Here is a 14763-nt window from a genome sequence, read left to right as displayed (position 1 = left end):
GTAGTATACTTAAAGGTAGAGAAGTCATTAAAAGATGAGCGATATGGAGGATAGGTAATGGCCAGTTTGTAGACATATGGGAGGATAACTGGTTGCCTAGAAAACACTCTCCAAGAGTGTTATCCCCTCGGCCTAAAGCACTAAAGGGAATCAAGGTGAGCTCATTGATAGACCCGATACAGAAGCAATGGAAAACTAAGGTAATGGAGAACATGTTGTTGAGTTTTGAAGTGGAAACCATACACACATTACCCCCGTGTCACACAAGTCAATCAGATGTGCTCACATGGCCCTATAATCCAAAAGGAGAATACACTGTTAAATCCGGGTATCAATTTTTGCAAAGGGAGTTTCAGAATGCACAACTTGGACAATCTGATTTTTCAGGTCTAAAACGACTTTGGCAAGCCATTTGGAACCTTCCCATGCCTAACAAAGTCAAGAACTTGGTTTGGAGAGTAGCTAAAAATTCTGTGTCTTCTAAAGAGAACCTGGTTCGGCGCAAGATTATCCAGGACGATTGCTGTGATCTCTGCCGAGAACTGAAGGAAGATGTGAAGCATGCTTTATATAGTTGTCCGAAGCTGGAAGATTTCTAGAAAAAAAAATGCCACAGTGGAGCCATGATAATGTAAAAAAAGCGGTGTTTTTTATTGATCTCTTGGGGACTGTTTTTGCAGAAAATAGAGAGCCTGCCCTGTTTGCTATGGTGGTTTGGGCTTTATGGACTCGCAGAAACAACCTTAGGTTGAGAAAAAAGGTAGGACACATGGACCACCTGGTGCAGTAAGCTAAGGAGCAATTGGATGACTATCTACACGAGAACACAGCTCGGACAAAACTTGTGGGACGTCCACCAACAAGCTGGCAGCCACCAGGTCCTTCTCAGTATAAAGTAAATGTGGATGAAGCTCTTTTTGTTGCTGACAATACAACGGGTCTGGGGGTGGTGATTAGGAATAAGCATGGACAAGTCATGGTATCTCTCTCTGAACGTATTCCCCTACCTTCTACGGTGATAGAGGTGGAGGCGTTGGCAGCATAGAGGGGACTTGAACTGGCTGTGGAGATGGGACATTGTTTTGGAGAGTGATTCTCAAATCTTCATGACAGCACTTCGAGAAGACTCTTATTCATTATCATGCTTCAGTCATTTAGTCAAGGACATCAACTTTATTGCCTCTTATTTGTCATCGATAAATTTTACTCACGTTAGAAGGCAATGTAATGCATTAGCTCACTCTCTGTCAAGGCGAGCTAATTTGTCTCTCAATCTCAAGTCTGGATGGAAATTGTACCACCAGATAGCTCATCTGTACTACAGGCCGATCTTTTTGGCCTCCTTTAATAATAAGCATTAGAGCTGATTCTCAAAAAAAAGTTTGATGGCCATTCTAAAATACTATTAAATATACATATATTTTTAACGGTATTATTAAATATATTGTTAAGACTTAACTTGATTAATTTTTTGAGAAGGATTATTAACTTGATTTATAAACTGATTTTTAAAATATTATTAAATTATATCAATTCTTTTGTAAGAAACTAAAAGGTAGAGGATTCATTTTAATCACATTTTTATATATTTTAATTTTTAATTTTTGATTTACAAGATTTCTCACTATTCAGATTCTTCACCTGTTTCTCAATAAATAAATAAATATATACACAAGAATATATATATCTATATCTATATATATATATATATATATTTATTTATTTATTTATATAAATAAATAAATAAAAGGTAGAGGAGTCATTTTAATCACTCTTTTATATAATTTAATTTTTAATTTATAGGACACTATTCAGATTCTTTACCTCTCTCTCTCTCTCTCTCTCTCTCTCTCTCTCTCTCTCTCTCTCTCTATATATATATATATATATATATATATATATATATATTCTTCACCTAAATATTTCTTTTACATCAAATTAAATGTTTACTTAAATTTTCATTTTTCAGAACATGCCTTTCAGGTTAGTAAAGGGGAAAAGGGAAAATTGATAGGATATTTAAAGTAGAATGTAGTGGATAATTAATTAAATGGTAAATTTATAGTGTTCTATTAAGTTTCTTAATTATTTTTGGTGACATATAACAAGAAGATTGACATGTACCAATAATTGTTTACCATGTGGAGACGTGACGTTTGAGATGTGTCATTGTTTTATGCACGGTTAAATAGGAGAAACTATTAAGTCTACTAAGAAGACTACTAACATGGTCTTTCTTGACCTCCCCACTAATAAATTGTTGTGATATCACATGGTAATTTTTTTATTTTTTTATATCTTGTATTGATTAGAAAGTTTACTCATACATTTGCATAGATGACATTGTATCATTGTTAGGAAGACCACATCAACAATCCTCCCAGTAGACCTAATAATTTCTTCCTAAAAAGACATATGTTACAATTTTATGCATCCACTAGTGATAGGGATCCAACTTTTATAATATATTATAAATTATAAATAGATAGACATATTGATTTTCTTAATAGGATGTGCATGACTCAATTTGGGTTGGGTACTTGGGTTTGGGGTGTTCTTCAACCCAACTTAATTTTATCAGACAAGAAATCTTCAACCCCACCCAATTCATAACAACTCTAAAAATCAGTCCAGCCCAACTTGTAGGGATTAAGTTGGGTTTGGTTCTTAGGTTGAGAACATTTTGCCAAGCCTAATAAAAAAAATTGAGTTCTCATTGAGCAATTTAAGCTCATTATTCAATAAATGATCACAATTTTCACAATTTGACTTGATGTTCTACCATCAAAGCAAAGTTTCAAAGTTTCACATCTTGCAAAGTTTCAATATACGTACTTTTATGTTGGTGGCTTGACCTTGTAGTACACGCCAAACTGTACAAACCAAGTTTTACTTAGATATTAATTCGTGCAGAGCAAGCTTGGATAAGCTAACTTAGCATATTATGTATGTTGCTTTGAGGCAATTGTTTAACGGAAAGAGTACCGAAATATTAGAGCCATATAGAATAGGGTGGTTTTCTCTATTCTTGTAAAGAGAGCTCTGTGGGTGTATTTGATGTTTGAATTTTGTGAGATTGCCCTCATGCTAATGAAGTAAAACTCCTGCTTGATCGATTCAATGAAGATAAAAGCTCTGATTCAATGAAGATAAAAGCTCTTATTGCCAACACAGAGGTAGTTAAGTTCGACAGAAGTACAAGATTGGTAACTTTGAGTTATGGCAGAGAATGGGGAAAAATTTGTTGGTATAACAAGTTTTGGTGAGCTTATATTTCATCTTTTTAATGAAAAATGAACTTTTTATTGATCAATATATACATATATTGATATGTAAGCAATGGAATTCAATTGATTAGAGAAAATGTAGACTTTGAGTTCATGATGATGAGCACAAAGGAACAAAACAAAATACAAAAACATCATATGGCAGGTCTAAGAGAAGCTAGAAACTCAAGGATTGATGAACAATCAGATGAACCCCAACACCTAGACCAATCAAAAGGAGTGTGTAATTCAGCAAAAAAATAAATAAATAAAAAATAGCATGTGTGTGTATATATATATATATATATAAAGTTCGCTGATTCCTTTCATCCCAATACATGCCATCTTTTTTCAAGGGCACAGAGGCAGACTCTTTAAAGCAGAATTTTGAACTAGCTAAACATTAAATAAATAAATAAATAAAGTACTTTTATTATTAATAAGTTACACATTCACCTAGTGGGTCTTCATGACCTCTCCCTCCATCTTGCTATTACAAGGGGAGAAAGTGACATTTGAGCTAGAGCTCATTGGCTTAAGTCAGAACATGACTGACTTAAGCCACCCTCCAAGAAAAGATTAATGATTAATAATCTGAAAATTTTTTCCAAAGGCCTGACAGAAAAGTTGTATTTGATAGTTCCTATTCAACCAGATGCATGAGAAACCAAATCCAATACAACTGTGAGAAAATCTCTATGACATAAAGTGAGATGGTTAGATACATTTGACAGCATTTAAAAATTATGTATACAAACTTGTGCATACAATAAAAAACAGTAAAAGAAAAAACAAAAAGAAATTAATCTCCAAAACTCAAATTCAAACAGGTCCTCGCCATTTCCTTCCAAAGTACCCCAATATTTACTGGTACTCTTATTAGCATGCTTTGCCAGTGCCCTAGCTCCATGAGTCAAGGTATAACCTTCAACCACTAGCAAGTGAGAAAATTTACAATCAAGCCATATATAATTTTCATAAACTAGTCTGTCAAGCCTCTCAGAAAAAAGATGAGCAAGAAATACAACTATGAGGTTGTGAAAATATTAGTTTTCTCAACTATTTGACCAACAAATCGTGTATAGTTTTCACTAAGTTATAACTAAATCCATCCAGGGTAGTCTTTAAGGAATGATGTACAGGAGATGAATCTTACTTATTATGTACTTCTATTAAAGCTCCACGTTCCTACTGCTGTAATTGCTTACAAATTGTCAAATTGGCATAAGAATTTGTTCTTGAATCATTGGTAGTTTTATGTAATGTACATGAAGTATCAAAGGAGAAGATAGAATGAATCTGCAGTATAATTGCGAATTGTCTACAGATTCTGCAATTAGATAAGCTGTTTCGGATTGAGATCAGGTGCAATACCCTAGGTATTGCACCTGATGCAATTGCTATGGATGTAAATTAAAAAACGTAAAAAAGTGAAAGCAAAAAAGTAAAAAAAATTGTTGTGAGAGGGAGGGAGGTGAATTGCATGGTGCAATTGCAACGAGCAATTGCACCAGATCTCAATCCAGCTGTTTCAAGTGCTGTTTCGTACTTTCAAGTGCTGTTAGATAATTGTATTTTCAGTATAATTGTACTTTCAAGTGCTGCAGTATAATTGTATTTTCGAGTACTTTCATCTGCAATTAGATAAGCTGTTTCAAGTGCTGCAATTAGACAATTAGATAAGCTGCAATTGCCTAAGAAGCTCTCCCTTAGAAGCTATTAGGTTTCAGGAGTTAATTGCTGGTTACTGTACTTTCAAAAATCTTTCATAAAAATTCAATTTACATACGCGATAAAAAGGAGAGAGAGAGAGAGAGAGAGAAATTTCAGGGTCATGGGTCCCACCTATTCTTGTTTAAGAACTAAATCACCAATGCTTATAATTTTCAATTTAAACCATTTGTTGTGAATTTTCAAAATGAAACTTATAAAATGATTGGTCCTAGCTCCACAGCTTAGGTGCCGAGTGTGTGGTGCAGACAAGGCAGAGCTTCTTATTGCCCCTTACAGATAAGATTGATCCTCTTTTATAGCTTAACTGCATAGCTGCTGAAAGGTGGCTTCCTCATAAAAAAAGTATGAGCTTCTCTTCATTGGACTTGATGATTTAGATGTTAAAAAGTTAAGCTAAGCAGTTCCAAAATGTATAACAGAGAAAGTGGTTCCTAACAAGGCATAAATAAGTCTTCTGCTTGCAGTGCAAAAGACAAGCAATTAATTAAAAGTCATCCTCTTACATAGGGCTTACATAGAAGGGTAAATGATGACAGCAAAGTTCATCTTGGTGGGGAAAGTGAATTTGGAATAGTCCCTGTGGTGTGTGTCAGACCAAGAAGGCCTTGAACACCCCCATAACTCAATACCTGGACAAACCATACAAGTCAGGTTCACATTAAATTAGCAGTCATTAAGAAAACTAGTTCCTACATCAGGTCACTGGAGCACTAAGTGCAGATGCACTCAAGAAAAAGTGGCATAATATGCACATGCCTATGCATGTATTTAACTGAGCACACGGGTGAACAGGTACTTGGGAGTAATAATCTTATTATTGATTACAAGAAGTGAATGGCATGCAAGAAGCAACCAAGAGTGCTGTATTAGAAACACTAGATCATGCATCCTTAGGACATATACATATAAAGAAGGCAATAAAAAAAGGAAAAATCTAGTGAAACCATCTTAAACAAGAAAATGGTTGCCATATACATATCACTGAATTTAATATGCATAACATAATTGTTTTATTAGTGAAAATTTTATTCCATTAACGAAAAGGTGCCAAATGATAGTAGTGTGACCTCAATGTTAGAAAAGTTGGGCTGCTTCTCTAGGGAATATTTTATCAGCTGACATTCTCCAGAAGAGAGGTATTATTGTACTGGACTGGTGCTGTATGTGTAAGAGGTGTCAGAAGTCTGTGGACCACCTTCTCCTTCATTGTCCAATAGTTTACAAGCTATGGAAAATGGTGTTTTGTTTATTTGGGCTCCAATGGGTGATGTCAAAAAGGGTTATTGATTTTTTTGCAGCTTGACAGGGCCCTTTTGGAAGGCATAGAAATATTGCCTTTTGGAAGGCTGTGCCACATTGCATTGGGTGGAACTTTTGGCAAGAATGGAATGCTAGAAGCTTTGAGGATCATGAACGGTCTATCCTTGATGTTAAAGCCTTCTTCCTTCATACTTTGTTAAATTGAAGTGTTGCTTTTCATCCTTCTCCTTGTTTTATCTTTTAGATTTGGTTGAGCATTGTAATTTAAGAGCTGTTTGTAATTCCCCTTGATTACACCCCCGGTGTACTTAGTTTCGTTTTTATTAATAAATTTTTTCATTACTCATCAAAAAAGAAATGTTAGAAAAGTCTTTATGACTAAAAGCCACCTGCATGGTCACAAACCTTCACTGGGTTAATCAAAAAATCCAATTTATGGTCAAATTTAATGTGAGAATTCATGGCAAGCAAAAAGAAGTATATTACCATCTTAATTACAGATTTCAACACAATTGCTGAAACTTCCTTGCACTTATTTAAGAATTGTGTATTTGCAAGGGCATTACAGTTTGGAATCCTGTGGAATTGTCGGAGTGGTGGATTGGGAGCAGAAACAATTGGAGAATTTGTTAAGTTGTTGATAGCACTCCAGGGAGATGATGGTGGGATGAAGTGAGTAAGAAGGAATGGTTTGTGATGGCTGCTGTAACTCTTGGGTATTTCTGGAAAACAAGGAATGACTTGGTTTAGTAAAAAAGTTGCAGATCCTATAGACATTGTTAAATGGGAGATATCTAGGATTAACAGCTGTAGTACACAGGAGTCTTTAAGTAAAACTCTGAGTGGATTCCACCTCAGAAACACTGGCGGAAATTGAATGTTAATGCTGTGTTGGGATCTTGAAAAGCCTTTGCTGCAGCATGGTCCTTTAAAGTGAGCTAAGTTCAAAAATGCATTCTGAGGCATTGTCGATCAGGAATGCAATTCATATTAATAAAAGAACAGAAGCTGATAGAGTAATAATTGAAAGCAATGCCCAAGTGGTAGTGCAAGATACTAAGAAGCAATCCTCAGCAGTAGCCTGTGAGATCAGTTCGGTAATTCAAGATATAAGGGGTTTGGTTTCAGCATTAGTGGGGCCCGGGGGGGGGGGGGGGGGGGGAATTGTACTGTTTGATTGGGTGGCAGGGGAATGTAATTCTATAGCTCATGGGTTCAGTTATTGGGCATAGGAAAATAACTTTCATGGGTTATACCCCCGTTTTGTTTGCCTGGGATTTAGAAGTCTATTCTTTGTTGTTTCTGAATGACAATTATGTTCCAGTGACAGTTCCAGTTTGTCCATTGGAATGGTTTATTTTGGTCCCAGTATTATTTCAAGGTTACCACTAATTTTATAATAAATAGAGAGAGACATATATTTCAAACCAGACCAAGATATATATCTGGTTGGGTTCTGGTTTGGTCATCAAGCCTGTTAGGACTTTTCCGTGATTTTGCTTGGGACTTGATATGGTTCTATGTATTTAGTTGGGCTTCTTCATTTAATAGATTAAGGTTTAGGGTTACTTATTAAAAAAAGGCTTCAACTTTAGAATTGGATGTTCCAAGATGAAGGTTACAAAATTCATGCTACATACTTCCAAATAAAGCAGGACAATAGCAATATTTCAATAACTGGTTCTGATTACCATCAGATTCAAGTCATCTGTTTACATTCCATGATCCATTTTAACTTATGTTTACACAGACAACAAAAGATTTTCTAATTACAGAAATTACTAATTTTATCTGTGATTTCTCCACTGCAACACTATTAGCATGTAGCATGACATACGCTCTTCATGTCCCGAAAAAGTGTCTTGGTTCTAAAGACAAAATTATTAATGAAAAGGTAAAAAGCTCAAGTCTTCATAAAATGCCATTCACCCTATATTAGAGATTAGATAACTTTTTATGTGAAACTTGTTTGCTTCTTTAGAAAAGGTGAGAATAGTTAGAGAAAATGTTGAAGTATTTTCACTTTGAAAAGTGGATACTTATATTGGGTCCTTCCAATAAAGAAACTAAGACATATATTTTAGAATGGCAGATTATATGTTTACCCTTAAAACTATGAGATTTACATTCTATCCTGTTATTCATTATATCCCTTATCTTTGGCTGACATATCCAATGCTCCAACAGCATGATGAAAGCTAAGTCACAATCATACCTAAGAAATTAGGAGAAAGTTCTCTGTTAAAAGATTTGAAGTCATTCTATTCATGCAATTGGATATGCAAATCATAACAGAGCAGCAACTAAGCACTTACAGAGATTAGGGTCGCCAGAGAAGTGTATGGCTGAACATCCACTTTTGAAACATGGATTGCAAGAACGCCATTTGTCTTTTCTTTCTCTTCTGTGTAGAACTTCCTGTAGATTTGTACACCTGAAAAAGTGCATGCCTATTACTCGTGGACTACTACAGGTACAAATCACTTTAAAGTCAGAAATCAAATTCATAGATACATTTTATTAGGTGAACCTCTCAATTGAGTACATCAAAGCAACCACAAAGCAGAAAAAATGCTTATGGCAGAAAACAAATAATTTTAAGTTTTTATGACATTACTATCTAAATCACTAAAACCTAGTAGTCCTTTCATATAGTTAAAAAAGATTTACTACACCCCTTCCCTTGGTATTATAACAGATTATTCCAGAGGTCAAGGAGAAGGCAAAGTTAAATGAACAGCCCCTATTTCTCATTATCAGCTTTAAGAGCTGATTTATCACCATACAGGAAGTGAAACTCAATAAAAATAGCAGCTGTTACCTTCTTCAATGGTTTCAACTCCAGGAAGAACCTTTGCAAGACTCTCTGCCCCCAACATTTCAGAGAATGAAGCATACGGGTGGACATCCTGCAAATTTATGAAGATACAAAGAGTAGAGCCAAGTGGAAATAAGGAAGTACAAATTAATTGAAAAAACAGGATTGGCACCTGAACTTCAAGGACCACACATTTGTTGAAAAGAATCAAAGTTCCTGAACCAATTCTGTGACCATAAAAGGTAAAAAGTAATGCAAATCAATCAACAAAGAAATAGTGAAGTAAAATTACCAAACATATAGAAATCCCAATAATATAATAATCATGTAACTTCGGAAAAATTGCTGTAATGGAAGCATAAACTTGAAATAGAAAGATTGTCAGGATCCCAGAAGAATTTAATATATTTATAATTGGAACTTTTTTTGGATCATCAAACTATATGATAAACCAGCTTATTTGCTTAAAGTCACTTTTTGGGTATATTCTGCCTACTTTTGGGGTGAGAAACTAGTTGAAGTATCCTTGTCCTATGCATGTATATATTACATTTAAAGCAAAATTTGATCAAATCTGATTATGTTGAAATGGAAACAGGATCCTCTCCATCTTAAATGAATCAATGTCATGGTTTAGATTTTAAATATTATAAATCTAAAGATGTCTCTAGTGCTATTTTGTATACCTTTTAGACACAAGAAATAAAATACGAACAGTGAAATGGACTATCTCCATTCCACTTGAAATTGAGAGGAACCTTGTCCGTTCAAATGATAGTGTTCTTAGGGAAAATTGTTAGGTTGAGTAGTATAGCATGGCTCCAATTATAAATTTTCCGACGTTCTAACCTTTTGATTAATTTAGAATCAGTGACAAAACCAACAAAACAAAAATTGCACCTCCTACATACATAACATAGCATTTTGTTGCCAGCATCTATTATCCACGCTAGGCACAAAAACCCATTCATACTTGTTCTCATTAAAAAGTATGAAAATAAAAAATTATATGTCAAACAAAAAACAAAAAAGAGAAAGTACATCAAAAATAAATTTACTAACTGGTTCCTACTGATTTATGCATACAAATTGAATTTTTCATACCTATTGTAATCACCAACGGCACACCTTCCTTCAATTGTTTTCTTGCCATCTATAGATAATGTCAAATTACCAAAGAGGATTCACTTCAAACAGGATTGGCAATAGCACATCAAGAGATTTAGAATAAAAAGTGATGAGATTCATAGTTTCTTTTTACCCTTTTATTGGTAAGAATAGATACACACACATCTGGTGGGTCTTGAACCCACAACTTCACCCTCCACCTTGCTCTTACAAGAGAAGGAGGTACCTTTTGAGCTAGAGCTCAATGACAATGATGAGATTCATAGTTATAACAAAGAATTACTTAAAGTCTAGTTATGACAAAGAAATCTGATCTAGTTATGTTCAGACAATAAACATGGAGATTCATGGCAGAAACACATTGATACCTTTTAGCTGCGAAAAGAAAGGCTCCTGAACATGAAGTTCATGGACAACAGACTTCAAAATCTGATAAATGACAACATCTATTAGATTAAAATTAGACAAAGAAAATTTGGCATTGAATGACACCCTCAGTTAAAGCTTAAAACTCACATTCACAATTTCGGATCCCTTTTCCAAAACCAGCTTTTGCCATTCATTTTCTTCTTGCTTCAAGGAGCTTCCTTCTGGGATAAACTTCAAACTGCTCTGTGTCCTACAAAAGGTTTTAGAATTGATTGATTCTAATAAAGCTGATGCCAGATGCTTGTATAGGGGGTATGGAGGGACTCCTTCAACAGATTCTGCATAAGGAGTATGAACCATGAAGAGTTAACATCCTCTTTGAATGTAATAAAGCAGACATCTAAAATTCCAGCTCAAATTGCACTTTTGCCCCTTAATTATGGTGCAATTTGCAATATCCTCTAAACCTTAAAAGAGCTATGGTTCCACTATTTCTTTAAAAGAAATTATTAGTCATATAATTTTCATTTATATCAAAAATAGAAGCACCCAACTATATAGGGAGTATACAACTGGGGACCATAGAAATCAATCACGCAAAGTGCATGAAAATATATCAAATCAACAACAAACCATAAGGACTGACTGCAAAATTGACATCCAATCCAACAAAGTTCTAAAGAAAAATGATTTTAGATAAGGCATAGTTTTCTGTCTTCAAAAACTCCGATTGTTCCTCTCCCTCCACAGACACCACATCAAACAATTCGGGGCAGCCACCCACAAATGAACATTCCAACGACGCTAAAAACAACCTAGCCAACAAGCTAACAACTCAACAACAGTCTTTAGCATCACCCAACAAACTCCAAATAGACCCAACACCATAAACCACAATTCCAAAACAACAAGCAGTGAAGTAAAAGATGGTCTACTAATTCCCCATTTCATTTACATGTATAAAACCAATCCAAAAGCCACATAGTCTTTCTCAGTAAATTGTCGATTGTCAAAATTTTCCCCAACGCTGCAGTCCAAACAAAAAAAGCAACCCTAGAAGGAATCTCTGATTTCCATATGCTTTTCCAATGAAAAGGTTGGTCACAATTGCAAAGTAGAATCCGCTCACTGTAACTCCCTTGTTCTTATCTGGTTTCTAGCACAGTTTATTGTCCCCACTTCATTTTACCGATGCACAGCTCTTATGGAGTTAACATTGCATCCATCTCATGGTAAACTTCAGTCGAGATCCATCTCTTACCTCAAACTGGAGACACCATCTAATATACTTCCACAAACTCACCCCATAAGAACCAGACACTAAGTTAGAACACCAACCCCCCCGCCCCAATTCGCAACCATACTTCACTCCTATCACTCTCCTCCATAACGAAATCCCAAACCGCCACAGCCACTTCCCCAGTAACACTTCATTAAAGTACCTCAAAAGTGAGAGAGTCGCATCTTATTTATTCAATGCTGAAGTGCTATGTGGATTACAAGTATTTATACAAGTTGGTTGCAAATCCTATTAGCCAAAATAACTAACCGTAACCAACAACTTGTAACCAACTTTAACAGCAAGAAGTGCAAACTGGTAACCAACTTGGCTCCACCTCTTGCAATCTCACAACCAACTAACTAACTATCTAACTTGACTGTTTTTTTTATTACATGTTTGGGGTTCACAATTTGCCCAAGATTCTAATAAGCTAGAAAAAGAACCAATCACGAACTAAGTAAATCAAAGAAAAAAAAAACAACAAAAAAGTGTCGAATTCATCAAATGTTACCGGTAGTGGTCGTGTTGGGATGGAGTTTGAGGAGGTCGGAGCAGAAGGAGTTGGAGAGTCCTAGATCGAATTCAAGGGTTCCATTTATGTGAGACTCCAGAGTGTACTTCACCACCTCTTCCATACATTCCCTCAGGTTAACCGGAGACATTTTCGTGCGGAAAAATATCGGTTATTTCGGAGTAGGACGGTGAGGCCAAAATATTTTTGCCCATATCCGATCTTTCCATCCATACTTTTAAAAAGACAACCGATATTTCAATTTTTAATTTTTTTTTTTATTATAAAGATTTCATTTTTTTTATTGCCTGTTTGGGTACCGCAACTGTGGTAGCTCATTTATGCGTGTTTATTACGGTAATTAACAATAAATTATTTAATAAAAATTTTGACGTTATTTTTATGAAAATATAAAATATAATTAATTTTTTTTTCTTTTTTATAATTTTTATAAAAAAATAATTTTCAAATCAATAATTTTTAGGTATCTGATAACATTTGTCAATAAAAAATATATAATATTGAATAATTATAATATTAAATGTGTGGCAACAAATAATAGCTAAAACTTTGTTATTTCACGAATAAAAACTATAACTTAGATCATTTATGAAAACAATGTTTAAAAAAAATGAAAACAATAACAATTTTCTCTTCCCAAATGTTGTTTCTACTATCCAATCTTCACTAAAACGAGAAACTTATGTTAGGTTTAAATGTTTCATGCTCAAACATTTGAAGAAGTTAGGTTGAGGCAACTCAAACTTGCCATCACATAAAGTGCACTGTTCTCATGGTAAGCAAAGTCGCGTGAAACAAAGACACAAGAAAACACAATGGGTTGATTCCATGTAACTCAACAATATTATCAAACTTGTAGGCATTTGATTTATTTAAAATTTGAGTTTGAAATGGTAATGTATTTGATGGTATGGGTTTTCATAAATTTTTTAAAATGTTTATGGGTCAAAGTTTAATTTTGGGAGTCTTAAGGGTCAAAGTGTAGTTTTGGGGAAGCTCTAATGTCAAATGTGATTTTTGGAAAGTTTTGGAATTAAATTGTAATTTTAGAGAAGTTTTGTGGTCAAAATATAATTTTGGAAAAGTTACAAGGTCAAAATAGTGGATTTGAGATTATTTGTTGGGTTTGATTGTAACTTTAGAAATATAGGTGGCTGGTGGGCCGTGTAACACCATTTACATTAGATCAAGTAAAACATACTCTCTATTTTATAATAAAAACTTACTTTTTTTTTTTTTAATTTTTTTTATTTCCTTATTTTACAAAAACTAACTTTCCAAAAGACCCACACATCTATTCTATTAAACATTTCATTAAAATACTATTTCTTTCCCAAATTTTTTATTATTCTCTTGATACTATTTCTTTCCCAGTTTTTTATTATTTTTCTTCCTCAACCAAAAGCTACCACACCCATCAACAAAAATTTTCAGCAGATTCTTATTAAAAGAAAAAATAATTTCCAGCGGATTTATTAAAGCCAAATAAGCATGCAAAACCCAGGCAAAGCTGCACCGAAACAAAATATCAGTATCCAAAATTTCTTTAAAAAATTAGAAATTTCTTACATAAGCTAGAAATATCAAAGCTTACAAACCCACAAACTTGACAAAATCAAATTCTGATTCTACTGTTGCTAGTAGCCATGTTTATCATTGATTCTCAACAAACCCACAAACTTCTCAAGTATCAAAAACCCATACCCAAATCTAAACCAAAACAGAAACCCAAAACAAATCCATTGATCTCATGACCCAAACTTCAACTTCAACCACAAAAATAATTTGCTCGATCCCAGAGCCTATCTCACCGGATCAACAACACAACCATGAAACACAAATGCCATGGAGAAAATCAAAGAAGCCTCCTCTGTTCTTCTAAACCTTGGTTTAAGTTCATTCACAGCCATAAACAGAAGCCGATCTAGGTGCAGAGATGGATAGGCATAGAGTGATTGTTGTCAAGACGAAGAGGGAGAGTGCGATGAAGAAAGAAGAGACCTGGGTGAGAGCTAATATGGGAGAGAACGAAAATGATGAGGAAGAAGAGGAGAGATGCCAGTTTAAGAAAGAGAAAAAATGACTGAATAAGATGATAAAATAAAAGTAGGATATTAATAAAATAATTGTTTAAAAAGCAACCACAACCATGTAAAATATATGTGGGTTTGTTTTCACTTTTGTAGACTCTTTATGCGCGTTTGTAAAAAGTGTATACTGTTTATATGTTTGGTAACTTGAAAAAATTGGTTTTAATGAAAAAACGTGTTTTTTTGCGCTGGACTAAATGCGCATAAAATTTATTGGGGGGGGGGGGGGGGCTTTGGATCATTTTGAAAAAGCGGAGTACACGTTATGAAGGTATTCATGGACC

At 34.5% G+C, this 14763-nt stretch overlaps 1 protein-coding gene across 5 annotated transcripts; it reads right to left on the bottom strand.

Moving 5' to 3' along the window:
• Positions 1-3949: 3949 nt before the first annotated feature.
• Positions 3950-12616, bottom strand: LOC142630651 (uncharacterized). Of its 5 annotated transcripts, none has more exons than XM_075804676.1 (9): positions 12369-12615; positions 10723-10913; positions 10575-10635; positions 10183-10231; positions 9251-9305; positions 9082-9169; positions 8576-8694; positions 5504-5629; positions 3950-4200 (listed from the first exon to the last, which is right to left on the bottom strand). In XM_075804676.1, the coding sequence occupies exons 1-8, from the start codon at positions 12517-12519 to the stop codon at positions 5543-5545; spliced, it is 801 nt and encodes a 266-aa protein (XP_075660791.1). In that variant the 5' UTR covers positions 12520-12615; the 3' UTR covers positions 3950-4200; positions 5504-5542. The 5 variants fall into 5 exon arrangements, with proteins under 5 accessions (XP_075660791.1, XP_075660790.1, XP_075660792.1 ...); XM_075804675.1 differs by having other exon boundaries at positions 5515-5629; XM_075804677.1 differs by having other exon boundaries at positions 3950-4191; positions 5515-5629.
• Positions 12617-14763: the final 2147 nt, after the last annotated feature.

Source organism: Castanea sativa, chromosome 4, assembly GCF_040712315.1.
Source record: "Castanea sativa cultivar Marrone di Chiusa Pesio chromosome 4, ASM4071231v1".
NCBI classification, from domain to species: domain Eukaryota; kingdom Viridiplantae; phylum Streptophyta; class Magnoliopsida; order Fagales; family Fagaceae; genus Castanea; species Castanea sativa.
The sequence above is the reverse complement of the archived record's forward strand: the minus strand, read 5'-3'. Positions and strand labels throughout refer to the sequence as shown.